Source organism: Vigna umbellata, chromosome 4 (assembly GCF_029865625.1).
Source record: "Vigna umbellata cultivar VRB3 chromosome 4, Vumbellata_1.0, whole genome shotgun sequence".
NCBI lineage: Eukaryota > Viridiplantae > Streptophyta > Magnoliopsida > Fabales > Fabaceae > Vigna > Vigna umbellata.
The window spans coordinates 17,080,248-17,100,453 of NC_142168.1; the positions used below are offsets into that span (position 1 = coordinate 17,080,248).

General features: G+C 34.3%; 2 protein-coding genes across 2 annotated transcripts; one reads left to right on the forward strand and one right to left on the reverse strand.

Annotated features, from left to right (window-relative positions):
• Positions 1–5,681: 5,681 nt before the first annotated feature.
• LOC148199367 (uncharacterized) lies at positions 5,682–7,529 on the reverse strand. Its single transcript, XM_088112639.1, has one exon. The coding sequence runs from the start codon at positions 7,527–7,529 to the stop codon at positions 5,682–5,684; it is 1,848 nt and encodes a 615-aa protein (XP_087968765.1).
• Positions 7,530–12,399: 4,870 nt separating this feature from the next.
• LOC148199368 (abscisic stress-ripening protein 2-like) lies at positions 12,400–13,237 on the forward strand. The gene is made up of 2 exons (XM_088114071.1): positions 12,400–12,559; positions 12,840–13,237. Exons 1-2 carry the CDS (start codon positions 12,413–12,415, stop codon positions 13,023–13,025), a joined length of 333 nt encoding a protein of 110 aa, XP_087970197.1. The 5' UTR covers positions 12,400–12,412; the 3' UTR covers positions 13,026–13,237.
• The last annotated feature ends 6,969 nt before the right edge of the window (positions 13,238–20,206 follow it).

The window sequence follows — 20,206 nt, forward strand, 5'->3', positions numbered from 1 at the left end:
TGTCTAATGACTTTAATTGATTAACACACCATTGTAATTGATTAAGTCATACAGATATGCTTCGTACATGTTGTTTTTCCATTTCCAAAATTTATATTATGCATGCACAGATATAATCACATTTCAAACACAATAGTATGCAATAATCAACACAATATGTCCACAACTATGCTTGTACAAATCTCACAATAAGCATAAGCATATGTAACACAAATAACACAGTACATACACATCTGGGGGCAACCTTCCTGTCTCTTGGAAAACTCTGGAGGATAACTTCAGTATTTCCTCCAACTCCTCCTCTTATGTCCTGGTCAGCCCTGGAAAGTCTTCCACCTCTGCCTCCTTTCCCACCTGACCCAAATCCCAAACCAATGACCACACTTCCACCTTTGTCAGCTTTAGAAGCCTTGGGTTCCACCAACCTCCTAGCCAAAGCAATGTCCCCTTTAATAACCACCTTTTTCCCTCCTTGATTGTAGCTCATCGTCATCTCTCCTCAGTTCAGCATCACCTCTCCAAATTTGGCCAACCATTCTACTCCCAATATGATGTCCACTCCTCCTAGGTCAAACAAATAGAATTTCTCCTCTACCTCGGTTTCCTCTAGGGTGATCAGAACCTTCCCACAACAACCGCTGGTCTTCCTTTTCTGGCCATCACCTAGTCTCACCTAGTAAGGTGGCGTATCTTCAATGGACAAGTCCAACTCTTCTGCTAACCTTCAACTAATAAAATTGTGGCTTGCACCACTGTCAAATCAACACTAATACCCTTCTTCCCCAATTCTCCCCTGCAACTTCATAGTCTTTGGCTGAGTCAATCCTCCAACTGACAAAGGTGATAACTTCATTTGCTTCTGATCCCGCTCTGTCAATTGTACCTCCTCTTCCACTTTTTCATCCTCGGCTAAGATAACCACCCGCAAACTCTGCTTAGGGCAATGGTGGCCTGGACTGAACGGTCCGCCACACCTAAAGAATTCCGGATAAGGCAGATTTCTCACACTTCTTCCTCTATTGTCATTTCCCGCAGCATTCCCCATTTTCGCCGCTCCGCTATTTGCATTTCCTTCTCTTTTCACCGATCCCATACTTTCCGCCGCCCCTAGTCGAATCAGATTAATTCGACTACCTCACTTGACATCACCGAACTCGTCGCGCGCCCCCAAGACATTTGATTTATGTTTGTGTTCCAACTCCCCGCCTTCGCGCCGCCTTGACCCTCCTTGACATCCCATGCAATCCTTATTGCCACTATCAATTCCTGCAGATGATGGGGTCTGACCAGACTTCGTATACTTTCTCGCAGTCTAGCGAGGAAGTGCCTCAACATTTGTTCTTTCGACACCCCTCGCATCTGACCCACCAATATTTCAAAGTCTTGAACGTAATCCTCCACGATGCCCTCCTTTTTCATCGCGGCTAGCCTCTCGAAAACGGTACCCCGGTTTCGTCCTCCAAATCTCCCTACCATCACTTTCTTCAGGCCTTCCAAGAACGATTCTTGGCCTTTTCCTTCCAGAATCGGAACCAGTAGCTCGCGCTACCATCCATACTCACATATGCTAGGTGTACCTTCTCTTCCTCTATCACCCCTTGCAACTCAGAAAACTTTTTCGCCCTGTAAATCCAGTTCAAAGGTCCAGACCCTCAAACACCGACAATTCGACCCTATTTCTCCAGTTTCGTTGCCCTTCCGATCGGTCGCCCCCCTCCACGGTGCCCTCCTTTTTCATTGCGGCTAGCATCTCGAAAACGGTACCCCGGTTTCGTCCTCCGGATCTCCATACCATCGCTTTCTTCAGGCCCTCCCAAGAACGATTCTTGGCCTTTTCCTTCCAGAATCAGAACCAGTAGCCTGCGCTACCCTCCATACTAACATACGCTAGGTGTACCTTCTCTTCCTTTATCACCCCTGTCGCAACCGGGATCGCGACGGGACGGCGACCCGAAAAACAAACGGGTTTGAGAAATAGATTTGTGGAGTCGCCACCATAATTTATTATGGAAAAACTATGGAAAACCAAAAAATAAGACACGGTCTGCGAAAAGAGATTTTCAGGTTCGGGAATCGGTTACGCGTAAGGAAGGTGTTAGCACCCTATCGCGCCTGCCCAAAGGCAGTACCTTTAATTAAATGTATAAAGATTGAAGTGGTTTTTTAAATGTTTAATTTTCCCTAAAAAAATAATATAAATAAACTATTGAGAGACAAAAATATATTTTTTGTTTTATGAACCCGACAAGAATTGATCTTGGTCCTACGTACATCCATTTGATGGACAATCAGGGATCACGTAGTTCTTTATCTAGAAAAAGGTTTGTGAGTTTGTTAAAAAAAAATATTATAGATTGATTTGGATTTTTGAAAAGTGAACACGAAAAAAGATTTGGTTTAACAAGATTGATATTTTTTTTATTTTAAAGATTTTGTATTTTTTATTTTTAAGAACGGTGGGAAAAAAGGAAAGAAACCGACCATATGTCGACGCGTATCTATACTTCAAAAATCATGATTTTTAAAAGAACGTCATTTGTGTATAAAAAATAAAACCTTTAGAAAAAACCTTCAAATTGCAACAAAAAAGAAAAAAAAGAGGTGTGAAGATGACGTACCTTTTCAGCTTTCAATACTCTCTAATTCTTCCTTGGTAATTTCTGTTGGCAGAGTTCCTCTAGCGTGATAATTTACTTTTCTCTATACTCTCTCGTCCCTTTTCTATCTCCATTATTTCATAGTGTCTCTCTCTCTTTTTTTTTTTTTCCCTTTCTCTATGGCAGAGTGCATATTTATATACACACATTGCAATATTATGGAAATCTTGCCTTAATTGTGAATTAATTGACAATAAAACAAAATAGGGAAATAATTGCCATGGTTGCTAGAAAACAAATTAAATAATATTCAAAACATTGATTATCATTATTGTCAGAAAATCATATTTTCCTCTTTAAAAGCAACTGATGCAACAAATTATATTAATATACTATTTTCGTTATTGCTTATAATTATTAGCGGAATATTAATTCGAATTATTACCATATTAAACTAACATTTCAAAAATATTGTATTTGATATTAAAGTTATTATTTTATCCCTTTTTACCCACCATTAATTATTATTCTCTTATTTTTTATTATTTTTTAAATATTTACTTACCCGGACGAAATTGGGTGTTGACAGCTGCCCCTCTTTATTTGGATTTTGCTGGATAACATGAACCTTAGAGTTTTTTTGTGTTATCACAGTAAAAGCTAAATAAAGATAAAGACGCTAATTTCGTTCGGGTCTAAAGAAAAGGAGAGAGGTTACCTCGAAGCTTACCTGGTAGAGCATGTGGCAACCTTGTGGACCTCGCTGAAAAAGCCGTGACACTTGTGGGGGGTGTGTCCTACCCTATGAACTTTGTTCGTATAACTTGATGGTGAGGCGTAGGAACCTCGTAAAATTAAGTGGTGAGGGCAGGAACCTCGTAAAACTTGATGGTGAGGCGCACGAACCTCGTAAAATTAAATGGTGAGGGCAAGAACCTCGTAAAATTTGATGGTGAGGCGCACGAACCTCGTAAAATTAAATGGTGAGGGCAGGAACCTCGTAAAATTAAATGGTGAGGGCAGGAACCTCGTATAACTTGAATGATGAGGGCAGGAACCTCGCATAACTTGAATGATGAGGGCAGGAACCTCGTAAAATTAAATGGTGAGTGCAGAAACCTCGTAAAATTCGTATAACTCCTTTTGTGCCAGGATGAAAACTGGGCTTTGGTGCCAGGATAGAAACTGGGCTTTGGTGCCAGGATAGAAACTGGGCTTAGGTACCAGGATAGAAACTGGTCTTAGGTGCCAGGATAGAAACTGGTCTTAGGTGCCAGGATAGAAACTGGTCTTTGGTGCCAGGATAGAAACTGGTCTTTGGTGCCAGGATAGAAACTGGTCTTAGGTACCAGGATAGAAACTGGTCTTAGGTGCCAGGATAGAAACTGGTCTTTGGTGCCAGGATAGAAACTGGTCTTTGGTGCCAGGATAGAAACTGGTCTTAGGTGCCAGGATAGAAACTGGTCTTAGGTGCCAGGATAGAAACTGGTCTTTGGTGCCAGGATAGAAACTGGTCTTTGGTGCCAGGATAGAAACTGGTCTTAGGTACCAGGATAGAAACTGGTCTTAGGTGCCAGGATAGAAACTGGTCTTTGGTGCCAGGATAGAAACTGGTCTCTTTTTTTGTTTGAAAATTCTGAATTTTGTCACTGATGTATTTTCCTTGAACTGTATTCTATTGAAATTACAAATTCTTGTTGGCGATGAATGGTGTGCCATGCTTTTCCTATGATGATACCTACACTATGATGAATGCATGCATGTATGGGTGAAAAATTAGCTGAGCCCAAAGATGGCATTATATTTCCTGTTTTGTTTTAAATCCACGACATCCCTTAAGGACAAGCTCGCACCCTGTGAATGTGCCTGTGATGCTTATTATTTTCGGGAGGGATTTTGAAAGTTAAGAACGACCTTATGAAAGAGATGAAAAAAAAAAAAATTTATTGAATAATATAATATTGTCAATTCCACCTTAAAAGCATTCCCTATCATGGAATCATTAGAAAATTTTTTACTGCGCCAGAATTAACTGGCAAAGGTAACCCCTCTCCATCCTTTCTGGTGAGAATAAGTGCACCACCACCAAAAGTCTTCTTTACTACATACGGACCTTCATAATTTGCAGTCCACTTGCCCCTATGATCCTTTAGTATTGGCAAAATCTTTTTTAGGACCAATTCACCTTCTTGGAATTCCCTTTGCTGGTATAGTTTCCCATGGCATGTTGTGGTCAATCTTTTTTCAATGAGATTGAGCTGATCAAACCGATTTTGAACTCCATCTGCTTCTTCTAACTGGTTTCCATTAACACTTGTAGGGATGAGATTTCTACCTCAAAGTGTAGTACTGCTTCGGTTCCATATGCCCAAGAAAAAGGTATTGCCCCAGTCGATATGCGTACCGATGTGAGGTAACTGAAGGTATATTCCTCTTGATATATTTTTATTAGCGGCCTTGACTATCCCATTCATCTTTGGACGACGATGGGAAGTTTGATTGTTCAGGTTTGCGGCAATGAGAAATTGTCTTTAAAGTATGATAGTCGACATGAATTTGCTCATTATAGTCCTTCTTCAACACGATACTTGCCACCTTTTGGGAGTATCTTGCCCCAGCTAGAAATCTCGCATCGAACTACTTTTTGTACTTCATCTTTGATTCTGAAGACACTCATGTTGAACTCTTTCTTCGTGCTAGTGTCGACTTTTACCTTTTTTTCTCTCGCTTTCTTCTCTTACACTAAAGACTTCTTTACTTGATGGAGTTTTATTTCTTTAGAATCTTGCTTCACAAATATCATTAACTCTGGAGAGGGTTCCGGGTCAGTCATAATCATCTTCCATGTTATTGATAGGGTGCTTAAAATTAGGAAAAACATTATTGTCATATCCATGTTATTCGATTTTAAAAAAAATATTTAAGACACGAGATGATGATAAAAAACGAAACAAACATGATTTAATGTTAAACCAAATGCAAAAAAAAGCGTCAACCCTAAAATAGGAACCCCAAGGCTCCGGGCAAAGCAGTGAGGTTAATTAAAAAATGATTACATTTCAATAAGCATCACAGGCAAATTCTTTATCCTTCAGGTCTTTGGTTTGCAAATACATCTTCTTCTTTATCCTTGTGGTATACTTGTAGGAAATTTCTGTCGATCAAATCTTGGAGAATGAGTCTAAACTTGGTACACTCATTAATGGAATGCTCGGATCCTAGATGTACTCCACATGCCTTCTCAAGGTCACCTTTGCTCCTGAGCAAACCCAGTTTTACCAATTTATCAAGAATGATCTCTTTGGAGCTTTGAATTTCACTTACATTCCTTACTAGTTTGTGTCGTCCAACCTCGATGGCATTGGTTGAGGCGTTTCCATGCTCGGCAAGGGGGTTGACCTCAATTCTAGGTTTGTCTTCCTGGAACTTCAACCATCCTGCATCAATTAGCGATTGTACTTTGAACTTAAGACCCATGCACCTTTCAGTCGAATGGCCAATGCTTCCCCCATGAAAATTGCATCTTGTATTTGGATCATAATTATGAGGGTATGGAGGTTGTAAAGGTTTCATGGGACGAATACTGGCCATGCCTTTCTTTAAGAGATGAGGTAACAATTCTGTGTATGTCATAGGAATGGGAGTGAAATTCTTCTCTGGTTCTCTCCTAGGATGAGTGTTCTGACCAACATTCTGATCTGGACCTAAACCGGCTCCAGTGCCCCTGGCATTAGCCTGTTGTGGTTGATAATATCCTGGTTGTCGAGGTCTCATTTGGGGACCAGACACTGTATTGTTCACATAAGGAGGATAACTCGGGCTTGGTTGATAGCTATGTGTGGGTGCATGACCTCCCCACATGGGTATTGCTGATGTTGCATGCACTCCCCCTTCTTTCTCTTTCGGAGTGGTGGCTTGAGATATAATTTTCCCACTTTTCAGTCCGATTTCGATTCTTTCGCCTATGATGATGATATCGGCGAAATTGGAAGACACGTTGCCAATCATATGCTCATAAAAAGGTGGTTGTAGTGTGCTTACAAACATTGCAACCATCTCCTTGTCATATAGAGGTGGTTCAACCTGCGTTGCCAGCTCTCTCCATCGTTGTGCGTATTCTTTAAAAGACTCCTCATCTTTCTTTGCCATATGGTGCAATTGTAACCTGTCTGGCGCGACATGCATGTTGTATTTGTATTGTCTTACAAAGGCATCTGCCAAATCTGTCCAAGAATGGATATGAGAGGATTCCAGATGCGTATACCAACTCAACGCTGCTTCAGCCAAACTATCTTGAAAGAAATGAATAAGTAGTTTATCGTCGTATGCGTAGGCAGCCATTTTTCGACAATACATGGTCAAATGGTTCTTAGGGCATGTGTTTCCCTTGTATTTCTCAAATTCTGGCACCTTAAACTTGTGTGGAATGGTCACTCCTGGAGCCAAACTCAACTTTGCCACGTCACCAAACCCGTAACTTTCAAACCCTTCTATGGCTCTCAATCTACCTTCTAGAACTTCGAGTTTATCCTTCGCTCCTTCTACGTTCGCCTGCAAAGCAATATCTTGTGCGACAATTGTGTGGGGAAGCTTGGACGTTTCATTCAGATTTGCCTCAGTTGTATGGATAGGCCCCTGGGTACTAATGAGAAGTACATTGCTGGTTACGGGAAAAGCCAAAGAAGTATGCTCTGCCTCTGAATAATCTCCAATTGGCGGTGTGTAACCTGGTGGTAAACCATACATTGGAAATGTGAATTGTGTGCCCACAGCGTCATGTACTGGAGTGTGAGCATTATCATCAGCCTTTGCAGACGAAGTCTCTCCTGCGGTTTTCATGGCTTTCAACGCTTCTAAAATTTGACCGACTTGATCCTTTAGCTGACTAATGTCGGCCTTTATAGTTTCACGTTCCTCTTCCCAATCTTCCATAGCTTTAGAGTTTGCTCGAGTCTTATAAGGATGTCGTGGAAGTTTCGTCGTTGTTTTTTTTTTCTTAAACTTTATACTGTTTTTATTAACTTAGATTAGATGAAAACGATTTATGCGAAAATGCAGAAATGATGCATGCTAAAAAAATCACAGAAAAGTTGAAAGTGGTAAGGATTTAAAAGACACTGGATAGCCAACGTTGGTGTGTAATATATATGTACCCATGAACGTCAAAGCTGCCCCAGTTTTTAGGCATGGGTTTTGTTCATGATAGGGAACAGGTATGGAAAGGATTTACTGAAAAAGGGTTGCCCCAAATGGTTTGATTTTCTTTTGCATGGCTAGTTAGGGAGTTCTCAAATAACACAAGCGAGAATAACTTTGGCAAGACAAATATGCTCTAGTATACGGTAGCGTTATTGTTTATTAGAGTCAATCTTTTTTTCTTTTGGGAAGGCTGGAAAATGAGTGTTTTCAAGCAATGCACACCCATGTCTTAACAGAAGATGCTATTGTTTATTTAAAATATTTGGTCGCAAAAACGTATGATGATAAATTACTCAAAATGTAATGATTTCCCTTTCTATGTTTTTTTTTATATATTTTCCAGTTATTGCATTCATTTGCCTTTTTTTTCAAGAAATTGAATTTGAAGAAAACTAACAACTGAGCCCAATGGACTTAAAAAAACAAGTTCTTGTTACAGTGAAATGAAAATTAAGTTTGCCATTTTCATTTTTACTTGTGTTTTGAAATTTTGATTTTTTTCAAAAAACAAATCTTTCTTAAATAACATGATGTTAACCTGACTTGTTCAAAAACATTTTTTTTTAAATTTTTAAGACTCAAAATAGGTTACAAAGAATGATACTTATTTTTTTTATTTTATTTATTTATTTATTTTTTTTTTGAAGAAACATATCTTCCCATTAAATTATGATCGCCTTATTTTCGAAAATCTTAACTTAGATAAGTTGCCCCTGTTTTTTTTCATTTTCAATTTTTTTATTTTTTTGAGAGTGCCCCTTATAAACTGATTTTATTTTTTTTATGGATAAAAAATGGATTATAGAAAAAGATGAAGAAGAAAACTATTTTCACAATTTCATGTTAATAAATGCTTCAAAAAATGAAAGTTTTATTAATTCATTTGACTAAAAAGTGTTTATTTTTCCTTATCAATTCATTCATTAAAGCATGATATTTTTGTTCTTGTTTTAAATAAAGACAAGACACATTTATTTTTGTTCTTGTTTTAAATAAAAACAAGACACATTTATTGTTATGTATAAAGAAAACGAAGGAAAATGATAAAAATGTTGCTAATGCATATGATGCATGAAGATGTCTATGCCAAAATAATGATTAAAAGACAACATGTTTTATGTTTTTGAGGTAGGTCCAACGTCCTAAAGCCTAAGCATTGCATATGCAATCTCACAGGGAAAGCTTCCTAAACCTAAAATTAAGGCCACCAGAGCTATGGTCCTTTTCACAGCTTTTCCACAACAGTTGAAACGCAACTAGGTGTGAAATTGCATGTAAAGAGAACAGACACTGGCTGGGGTTCTCACGATAGCCAAACTGGAAATAGTCCAGACGTGACACCGCTACACAACCCCTCTAATTCTATGTTACACTCAGACCCGGGTATAGAGTCCCACTCATGATATGCAAAGTAATAATAATAATAAAAATGAGTATAAATAAATTACCAAAATAAATAAAGACAAACATATATAATGAATAAAGGGAAAATAAATAAATAAAATAAAATAAAATAAAAACCACATCAATTTTGCACATTTAATTAAGACGGCCTGATTCTCTAGCGTCCCCAGTGGAGTCGCCATCTGTCGCAACCGGGATCGCGACGGGACGGCAACCCGAAAAACAAACGGGTTTGAGAAATAGATTTGTGGAGTCGCCACCATAATTTATTATGGAAAAACTATGGAAAACCAAAAAATAAGACACGGTCTGCGAAAAGAGATTTTCAGGTTCGGGAATCGGTTACGCGTAAGGAAGGTGTTAGCACCCTATCGCGCCTGCCCAAAGGCAGTACCTTTAATTAAATGTATAAAGATTGAAGTGGTTTTTTAAATGTTTAATTTTCCCTAAAAAAATAATATAAATAAACTATTGAGAGACAAAAATATATTTTTTGTTTTATGAACCCGACAAGAATTGATCTTGGTCCTACGTACATCCATTTGATGGACAATCAGGGATCACGTAGTTCTTTATCTAGAAAAAGGTTTGTGAGTTTGTTAAAAAAAATATTATAGATTGATTTGGATTTTTGAAAAGTGAACACGAAAAAAGATTTGGTTTAACAAGATTGATATTTTTTTTATTTTAAAGATTTTGTATTTTTTATTTTTAAGAACGGTGGGAAAAAAGGAAAGAAACCGACCATATGTCGACGCGTATCTATACTTCAAAAATCATGATTTTTAAAAGAACGTCATTTGTGTATAAAAAATAAAACCTTTAGAAAAAACCTTCAAATTGCAACAAAAAAGAAAAAAAAGAGGTGTGAAGATGACGTACCTTTTCAGCTTTCAATACTCTCTAATTCTTCCTTGGTAATTTCTGTTGGCAGAGTTCCTCTAGCGTGATAATTTACTTTTCTCTATACTCTCTCGTCCCTTTTCTATCTCCATTATTTCATAGTGTCTCTCTCTTTTTTTTTTTTCCCTTTCTCTATGGCAGAGTGCATATTTATATACACACATTGCAATATTATGGAAATCTTGCCTTAATTGTGAATTAATTGACAATAAAACAAAATAGGGAAATAATTGCCATGGTTGCTAGAAAACAAATTAAATAATATTCAAAACATTGATTATCATTATTGTCAGAAAATCATATTTTCCTCTTTAAAAGCAACTGATGCAACAAATTATATTAATATACTATTTTCGTTATTGCTTATAATTATTAGCGGAATATTAATTCGAATTATTACCATATTAAACTAACATTTCAAAAATATTGTATTTGATATTAAAGTTATTATTTTATCCCTTTTTACCCACCATTAATTATTATTCTCTTATTTTTTATTATTTTTTAAATATTTACTTACCCGGACGAAATTGGGTGTTGACAACCCCTTGCAACTCAGAAAACTTCTCAGCCTTGTAAATCCAGTTCAAAGGGTCCAGACCCTCGAACACCGACAATTTGACCCTATTTCTCCAGTTCGATTGCCCTTTCGGTCGGTCGCCCCCTTTCCCTCCAATTACTTCCTCACGCCTTCTCATGTTTTCATTGACGGACGCTTGGCTGTCGTCCGATTGTCCCTCATTTTCGTGATTTCGCCCCCTAGCATCCTCATGATTTCTTGCAAGTCCTAGCGCATGGCAGCATAATCTTGACGTAGTGCGGTCATCTCCGCCTTCATCCTGTCAACGTCAATCTCCATCGCTTCCAACTGTCCCTCCACGACGTTCAACTGTCTGTCCATCCTCCCCTCCTTCACGCTCAACTTCGCCCAATTTGGGATCCGGTAAGTCAGACCAAATTGTTATGTTTCTGGGTAAGAAACCCAAACACACCCTCTAACTATCTCACACAAAAAAGAAAGAATGAATGAATGAATGTTATTCAGTATGGTAGAAACAGTGTACAAGTAATCAATGGGAGCCTAATCTCCCCCACAGGACCAAAAGGTACCTGCCTATACAACTAACTGTCAAAAATTGTCCAAAGCAAAGTACATAATTCTATTTATACAAACCCCTTTCCCGCCATTCCTAACTGCTAAAGCAGTTAGGCTATTAATTCTTTCTCCTCCTCTCATAGACTCTCCACTTCCTAACAGGTTCACAGGGAGAAAAGATTTTCCTTGGACTGAGGTGAAGTGTTTCAAGCGCCAAAAGGAGAGGCATACAACTAAGAATTGTTCTCAAAAGAAAGACAAGCTAGTGTTTCCAATATACAATTAAGGAGGAAACATGAGGAAATGTTTTGAGTAGCTGAGAAATGTATCTCTGTGATAGCTGGTGCTAAAGCGGTTAGAACAAATAATCTCATTCAAGATGTATGTTACATATGTTACATAAATGCTAATAATGTTAAGTGGTTTGGTTTAAAATAATACACTAATTTATGTCACATGCATATGCATATGTAGATGAGTCATGTTGTATATGAAGGAGTTACAGCTTTAGCTAGTAGTTTTGCTACATTTTCAACCAAGTAAACATTGTTTTTGTGTGTGACATGTCTCAACAATAGAATACCCTTTCAAAAGTCAATTTGAATTGGTTGTTTTCCTAAATCCTAAAATTATTATCATTACTATTAATAAACTATTATCTAAAATAAAAGATGTTGTTAATATAAAAAATATCTCAAAATATAAGAAACAACAATAAAGATAAAGTAAATAAATTAAAACTCGAAGTTTTACCTTAAATAATCTATACTATATAGCTATAAGTTCCTAATATATCTTTCACAATTTTTTTTTACAATTATTAATTTCTTTTTAAATAATAATAATAATGTAGTAAAATATAAAAACAATAATAAAAATTAAATAAACTAACAACTAAAAGCATATAAAATAAATTAAAATAGTTTTTGAAATGTTTTACCAAACATATTTTTGTGCTAGTAAAGTTAATGTATAAGATAATTACATTAACTGATTGTTTGCTTTACAATTGGCAGCAAAGTTAGTAAATCTTTTATAAAATCATCTATTGGCCTATAGAAAGGTGCATCTAACCAACCAATCACACATGCTTAAGATGATCATCATTTCCATTATAAATACAACAACTAAGCTTCTTATTCTCCCAACACACCTAAAACCCATTTCCCTAATCATATACATTTTGGCTTTGACTTTCTATATATCTATCATCATGGCTGAGGAGCACCACCATCACCTTTTCCACCACCACAAAGAGGAAGTTCCCGGTGAGGTTGATTACAAGAAGGAGGAGAAGCATCACAAGCATCTTGAACACCTTGGAGAACTTGGAACTGCTGCAGCTGGTGCTTATGCCTTGGTAATCACTTATCTATCTTCCTTCAAGCAATTCACGTTTTACTCGTATATATCTATTATCTGTGTGTGATCACCCCTTCCCCTTTGGAAAAACTTAGTAATCATCATTCATTTGGAAAAAGGTTGAAGATATATATTTCTGTACATGCCATTCTGGTTTGTGTTTTGTATAAATTTTTCATGATGCTGCATAAAAGAGTTGATTGAGTCCCTTTTAATCTCAAGAAAATATGATTCCAAATTGATTTAGTTTTGCTGTAATTGTGAATGATCTGATATAGCATGAGAAGCACGAGGCAAAGAAAGACCCAGAACATGCTCACAGGCACAAGGTAGAAGAGGAGATTGCAGCTGCTGCTGCGGTTGGTGCTGGTGGTTTTGTGTTCCACGAACACCATGAGAAAAAGGAAGACAAGAAAGAAGATGAGGAAGCTCATGGAAAGAAGCACCATCATCTCTTTGGCTGAATCGACATCAACATGATAACAATATTCAAGCTCAGAATATCATCAGTGTGTCTGTTTTATTTTATATTCTGCAGTGCCTAAAAATAATTTCTGAGCATGTTTGAAGAGTGTTTTATTAGTTATACTTTATGTATCTACTATCATATGCTATAATAATGTACATCTGCATTATATTGGCTATATTAATAACATAGTCGAGTGATTTTAAATTATTTTATCATCATTCCCTTTTTCTTGCATTGATATTCTGATTATTCTGATAATATAAAATATTACCAATCATTCGAAATGCAAGCATGATGGAAGAGTCATTCTGAAGACATTAGAAAAATTGTGTTAAACTTAAAATAAGTATTTCTGAATTAAACAATTTTCTTAAGAACTTTTAAATAAAGCGTGAAATTACTAATTTTTAAAATAAAAAAGGAAATAATGCATTAACAGCAAAAGCAATTGCTTATTTGATTAAAAAGCACTTTATTAAAATGAATATATATAAAGTTGCAAATTCAACAATGATTTAAAAAGTTAGCTTGTTGCAAACTCAACAATCTCTTTCTATAAGTGAAAATGATCACATTAAAGAAATGAACTCTGATTTCAACTGTGGATTCTTAAGTTGAAAGAACTAAAATTTAAATAGACCTTGGAGAGAATGTGCTAATATACAGGTTCTAACCAAGACAGGTTAGACTGGGGTTGAGAAGGATGGTAAAAAATAAAATAAAAAATCCTTATAAATTAAATTGGCTTATATATGTAAGTTATTTGTTGAATTTTTTTATATATTTTTTGGTCATTTTTACTTTTTAAGTTTTTACATAAAGTAATTTTAATTTATAGAAAAAATACTTAATTTTTTATCATAAGCTTTTATAGAAAATTTGTCTAAATATATTTTTTCACCTTTGATATGTTTTGTTATTTTTTTTTACTAAACAGGCTATTGGACCCACTCTTTAATATGGACATATATAAATTCAACAAACTCAACATCCAACTCAAATGAGAGATAAACCAAACTAACAGTCAAATAAATACTAATTATTACTACTCATTAAAAGTCTCTATTATAAAAAAATATCACAAACCACTCATTATTACTACACCAAGAAAAAGGTAGAAATCACCAAATGTAACAATCAACAATAATAATCCAAAACGATGAAAGAAACAAAAATTATAAAACCACATAATAATAACTTTGAACATTGCCACAACCAGAACAAGAATGATTGGAAACGCAAAATAAACATATCTTAGTGGGCAAATTTTTTTCCACTAAAATCAAGATATGGAATAATTGTGAGATGGCAAAGAGTTTTACATCACCAGACATGAACGAGAAAAAAGAAAAGAAAAGAACTAAACGACAAGTTTTCTCAACGTAAGTTGAATGTTTGTTGTGAAGCTTGAATATGATTCAAGAAAATTTTACTTATGATGGAAACTAGTTGTATTGTGATTTTAAATGGATAAATTGTTTACATATGAATAATAGTATGATTAATATTCACGTAATAAATAAAAAATTAAAAAAAAAACGCTATGTATCTAAGGTCAAAGTATGACATATTTGCTAATAATTATTTTTCTTTACCGACAAAATTGTTTTATACACTTCAAAAATTTGATAGAGAAAAATAATTGTATGACTTCCTCGGAGAAGACAATGACTCAACATTTTGTGTATAGTTTACGTATTACTTGACATTTTTACAATTAAATTTTAATCATAAATATTCATTCATGTATTTACGAGAGAATCATTAAAAACACACCCAAAACCCCTCTGAACGGACCCTAGGTGTCAAGCGACGAGGATCCGAAAATCAAATAGTGGAATGCAGGTGTCAGCAGATGAGCGGACGTTCGTTTTAAACAAAACTAAGTTTTTGAAAGTTTACGTCACACTCTCTGCATGCATCTTCTTCTCCAAACTCTGATATTCTCAAATTCTCCTCCTTCTCACTAAAAGCTCTCCCTTCTCTCTACCAAAACTCATCCTTTTTCTTCTCCGATCACCGTTCAGGCACCGTAGAAGCACTTCCGGCGTCCAGAGCTTCAGTTTGAACCGAACAGTTTCGAGTTCTGAACTAGTAAGTTCTTTTTCTCGTTAGGCGTTCGTTATCTGGTACATGCGAACCAAGTTCTGATTTCATGTTGTCGTCTTGTTTGAGCCATTGTTGATTTTTTGTTGTTTGGTTTAGTTTGAAGAGTTGTTGAGCGTTGAGGGTAGAAGGAATTGTAGTCAGGCGAACCGTATTTTGTCTCTAGGACGTTCGTTTATGCTCAGAGGTAAGGGAAACTTATTTAATTTAATTTGGTATGTGTACTGTAATGCATGAACGTTCGTGATGGATGATTGGAAATGACATGTGATTGTGCTATTTTCTGATATATGAAATATATGAAATTTCTATGATATGGATTGTATGAAGTATGAAAAATTGATTATGATATGAATTGTATAAAGTTATGAAATTGTGTTAAGAAATGAGTTGAATATGAATGAATTCTGGATATGAAATTTCCCTATGATGGTGTACGTTCGTCACTGAACGGTCCTTGACCGTTCGGTAATACTAGTAACCTTGGTTAAAATTGGATTCTTTCATTTGGAAAGAATCCTAGTTGAGAACGAGCGTCTTCGTGTGGTAATACTATGCTTGAGCGTTAGGCCAAGCGTAGTTGTATCTGAGTATTCTGTGATAAACTTAAATTTGTAAATATATGTATTTGTATATTTTAGTTATTCTTAAACACTATTCCAATAGTATCTTATTATATTTATTAAGCTTTCTATTTATAAGTTTAGTAGTGTTCGGTCTCACACCAAGCGCTCGTAATGAGTAGTGTTTGGTCTTATACCAAGCGCTCGTACTCGTTTCTTGTATGATCTATCTTGATGAAAATAACGTTCGTCCAACTTCAATAGGATTTTCTTTCTACCGTGTTCGGTCATTGACTGGCATTCGGATATCTTGATGTAAATTCAAATAAACTAAGTATTCATAAGCGTTCGGTTTCTTAATGTGAATCCTTCTAAGTATTATTCTCTTAATGTCTTGAAGTGTCTACATCCATTGGTTTCGGCTTAGAGCCTTAGTACTTGGCATGGTTCTTTCGATGTTCGGTTGGAACTCTCAAGGGTCAGTTCATCTAATTGGCTCACTTTTTAAGTAACGTTCGTTCTAGTCGTTCCTGTTATATATGATTATACTCGGTTTCTTTCTCAAACCGATAGTAATCCCCTTGGTCTTATTATATTATGGAACTGGAGACATTTTTGTCTCGTTCCAAGCGTTCGTCTTCGTTCTGAGTGAGGATTGAACGTTCGGTATCTGGTGTCATTAATAATCTTTGAACAAAGAGGAAATTGAAATGATTAGAAATGAAAGATAAATTTGAGAGGATTGATAATGAAAGATGAATTTGAGAAGATTTATAATGGAAGATGAAGAAAATATGAGATGAATGAAATGTTGTGGATTTGAACGAGCGTTCCAGGGAGGAACGACTCATGGATGATTATTGAATTGGTAAATAATGACTATGGGCATGCTAAGCTGGCGGTTCATCCTGATGTTCCGTGAGTACTCGTCCTCACGTAGAGGATGGTAGGTCATGTGTGGGAACGGCAGGAGGTCCTAGTCCTTAGGGGTACTTTGGACACATAGGACTAACCTCGGGTGGTAGTTGTTGAGGGCATCCCAGTTACTACATCACCCGGGTTCACGAACGCTTGTAGCTACACAGATTTCATACAGTCCGGACAGTCAGTCTAGTATTATGATTTATATGAAATGTATGATGAAATATATCTTGTGTGTTTGATTGTGTGAAACGAATGTCTATACATGAATTAAATTACATAAGCTTACCCTGTGTTTCCTATCTTGTCATATTTTGTACGTTCGTCTTGTCATTGCAATGATCATCCGTTGTGGATGTGAGCAGAAGGAGACGAGCTTCTAGAAGAGGAGCTTGAGGAAGAAAATGGTAGAAGTGAAGACCGAACAATAGGACGTTCGGTCAGTAGTCTAGTTATAATAAGGTGGTCGTTTGATCACCTTCTCCTTTTGTTTTGATTGACCGTTCGGTATAGGTTTTTGTAAACCGTTCGGTCAGAATTGTAATCCTGTATAGTTTTAATTTCTTGCAATGCTTTGTAAGGTCGTTCAGTCATAACCGTACATTCTTCTAATGTAAGACTGATCTGTATATTATTAAATGTGATTATTCTATTATATAGTTTTAGACTGTATTTTTGGGATGTTACATATAGTATCAATAAAATATAAAATTAATTTATAATTTAACATTATCTGAATTCAAAAACTTATAATAATAAAGTTAAATATGTTTTTAATTCCACATGTAGGATTTATCGCTCCTCTAAACTATACTTCACTGATCAAACTTTGCTTCACTACATAATTTCTTTCAAACCAAACTATTTATTATTTAAACCAAAACACAAAACAATAATACTCATGAATTAATATATACTCTCATATACAAAATCTTATTAAATCCTTTCAACAACACCTAGGTTGCTTCATTATTCACACCAATTAAACACTAATACCATCATCTTAGAAAGACAAATATTTTGCTGTTTTACTTTTAAATATCACCTTTTTTCTGTTTAGAAAACATTAAAAGTTTATTATTCAAGAATAAAAAACGATGACAAAGTAACTTAGAATGGTTATAATTAATTTTGTGAACTAGGCACTTCAGCTAAAAAAAGTGTTGTGTTGTACCCATCACAAGAAGACTTGCAATGATGTTAAATCCAAACGTATCATGCTGAATATAAACATGTATATTGTATTAGTAATATTTTCAAATATAACAATTTTTTTTTGTTCAAATAATAGGAAAAAGTATTGTTAGTATACAAGTGCGGGGTGCCCAAAATTTGATTGATGCAAAATAAAAACGATCAAAAAAAGAGATGAAAAACAAATTTTATCTTTATTAGGTGTTCCTGTCAAAAGGAAAAGCGAAAAATTAAATATATTTTCTCTGATAATATTATAATAAATCGTTTAATATTATAGAAACAAGAAAAAGTATATGATATAAGTAAAGAAAACATTTTTAGCAATAAATAATTTTATACGATGGTACAAAAATTGTTACTTTATACATTGATTTTAAATTATTTTAATCGCCACAGAATTACTTTATAAAAGAAAAAAAATGATAATTTTCTTTATTATCAACAACTTTGTGGAATTTTCAATTGGACAAATATAATACCACCCAATAAAATATTATTGGATGAGAAGTTGTTGGATTAATGTGAAAATTGTAATTAAAAATAATAAAAACTAAAAGTGTAATTAATCTTGCTTATTAGTAGATGGTTTAGGAACTGGTTTTTATTTTATTTTATTTTTTGTGTTGTTATCATCATTTATCTTTCTATGAATGATAATTATATATAATTGAACAACTAATCAAATGTTATGGGTGTTTTGAAGTCACATGCTACCCTTCAAACCCAACAATTCGGTTTCCACATGGAATCACTTTTTTGCATTATAATAAAAAGTTGAATGCAATTTAGGAATTTCACACGTGTAAGTCCCTATCAGTAGGTGGGAAGTAATGTCTTGCCTAATAGCATCCATTTTAAAGGTTAATGCTCAAACTATTACATAATACAGTGCTTTCAACCTTATTGGTAATTCCGAGTCCCTTCGAACCACAACTTTATCCACCACTTTAGATATGCTACGACTCACTCAATAATTCACAAACTATTCAGAAATATTTTTTTTATTTATTCAGTTAATAACCTATATTCATTAAATAGAATTATTTATAGATAAAATTTGTTGATAATAACAAAAATCTGTGGCTAAATAAGAATTATTGACGAGTTATGAATGATCGAAAAATCGTTTGTAAAATGTTCTTCGATAAAACAATTAAAAAAATATATAGATAATTTTTAGTGTCCATTTTAACCACCGATTTATGGATAGTCTCTCATGTGCCAAGGGTTAAATATATATATATATATATATATATATATATATATATATATATATATATATATATATATATATAATTGTTATAGATAAAATTCATTTTATAAAAATCATAAGTATTATATTGTTTGATGTATAATGATATTATTCTATTATTTTAATTTATTACTAATATTGTTATCATGTTTAATATTATTATTTTCTTATGTATATATTTAATTTATTATTGAATTGGATTGTACTATTGTATTGAATTGTATTATTATTATTTTTCTTTAAAAAATAAAACAATCGCTAGAATAAAAAAGGGTTTTAACGTGATTAAAGAACACATTTTTTTATAATACCTAGTTAATGAAAATTTATGTTATTAAACACTTAAATTCAGAGTTAAATATTTTTATGTAAGAAAAAATAATGAATAAAAATGTTAAAAATGAGTAAAAATATTCAAATATAAAATAAAAAATATTTAATTTATATAGATTATTTGAAATATATATGCACAAAGGTTTTCATAAGAAAAAAAGTATATTGAAAAGGTGAATTAATTTTACGGTAAATTAAACAATTAAAAAAAGGTAAAAAAGTGTGTAGATAAAAGAAAAATAAAGGTTATATGAATTTTAATTATACATTTTATATTTTTATTTTCAAGAGATTAAACCAATATCTTCTATTTATCGTTAGATATGTTTTAACATAAAGAGGTCCTTTCGAGCCAAAATGATAATAGTATTAAGGACATTTCTTGATGTGCTTTCTAAATATTAAGACAACTCTTTCGTGTGCCAAATTCATGGATAGTTTTTTACCAAAAGAAATAAAGCATAAAGAATCCCAAAACTCGAGAATGTAACATGTCCTTTTAACTTTTTTCTTTTTCAAAAAAATTGAGATGTGTGTTAACATTGATAATGATACACAATAAATTTCAAAAAAAAAAAAAATCAAAACTTCACAGTCTTCTTAAAAATAATGTAAAAGTTGTAATTTCGCGTTGCCTTAGGTAATTAAAACGAATAAGCTTTAGATGTAATTATTAAGAGATAGGTAAATTGTTGCTTAACTCTGATTACAATAAAGTATTATGTTAAAATCTGAAATATAAATAGAAATTAACATCTAATGAACATAAACACATAATATTTTTGTTCTATCAGCATAAGCACG

Excerpts from the sequence above, each read along its gene's own strand:
- LOC148199367 (XM_088112639.1), bottom strand. The coding sequence starts at position 7,529 with ATGGAAGATTGGGAAGAGGAACGTGAAACTATAAAGGCCGACATTAGT.
- LOC148199368 (XM_088114071.1), top strand. The coding sequence starts at position 12,413 with ATGGCTGAGGAGCACCACCATCACCTTTTCCACCACCACAAAGAGGAA. Across the intron at positions 12,560-12,839 it reads CAGCTGGTGCTTATGCCTTG|CATGAGAAGCACGAGGCAAA; the intron begins GTAATCACTTAT and ends GATCTGATATAG.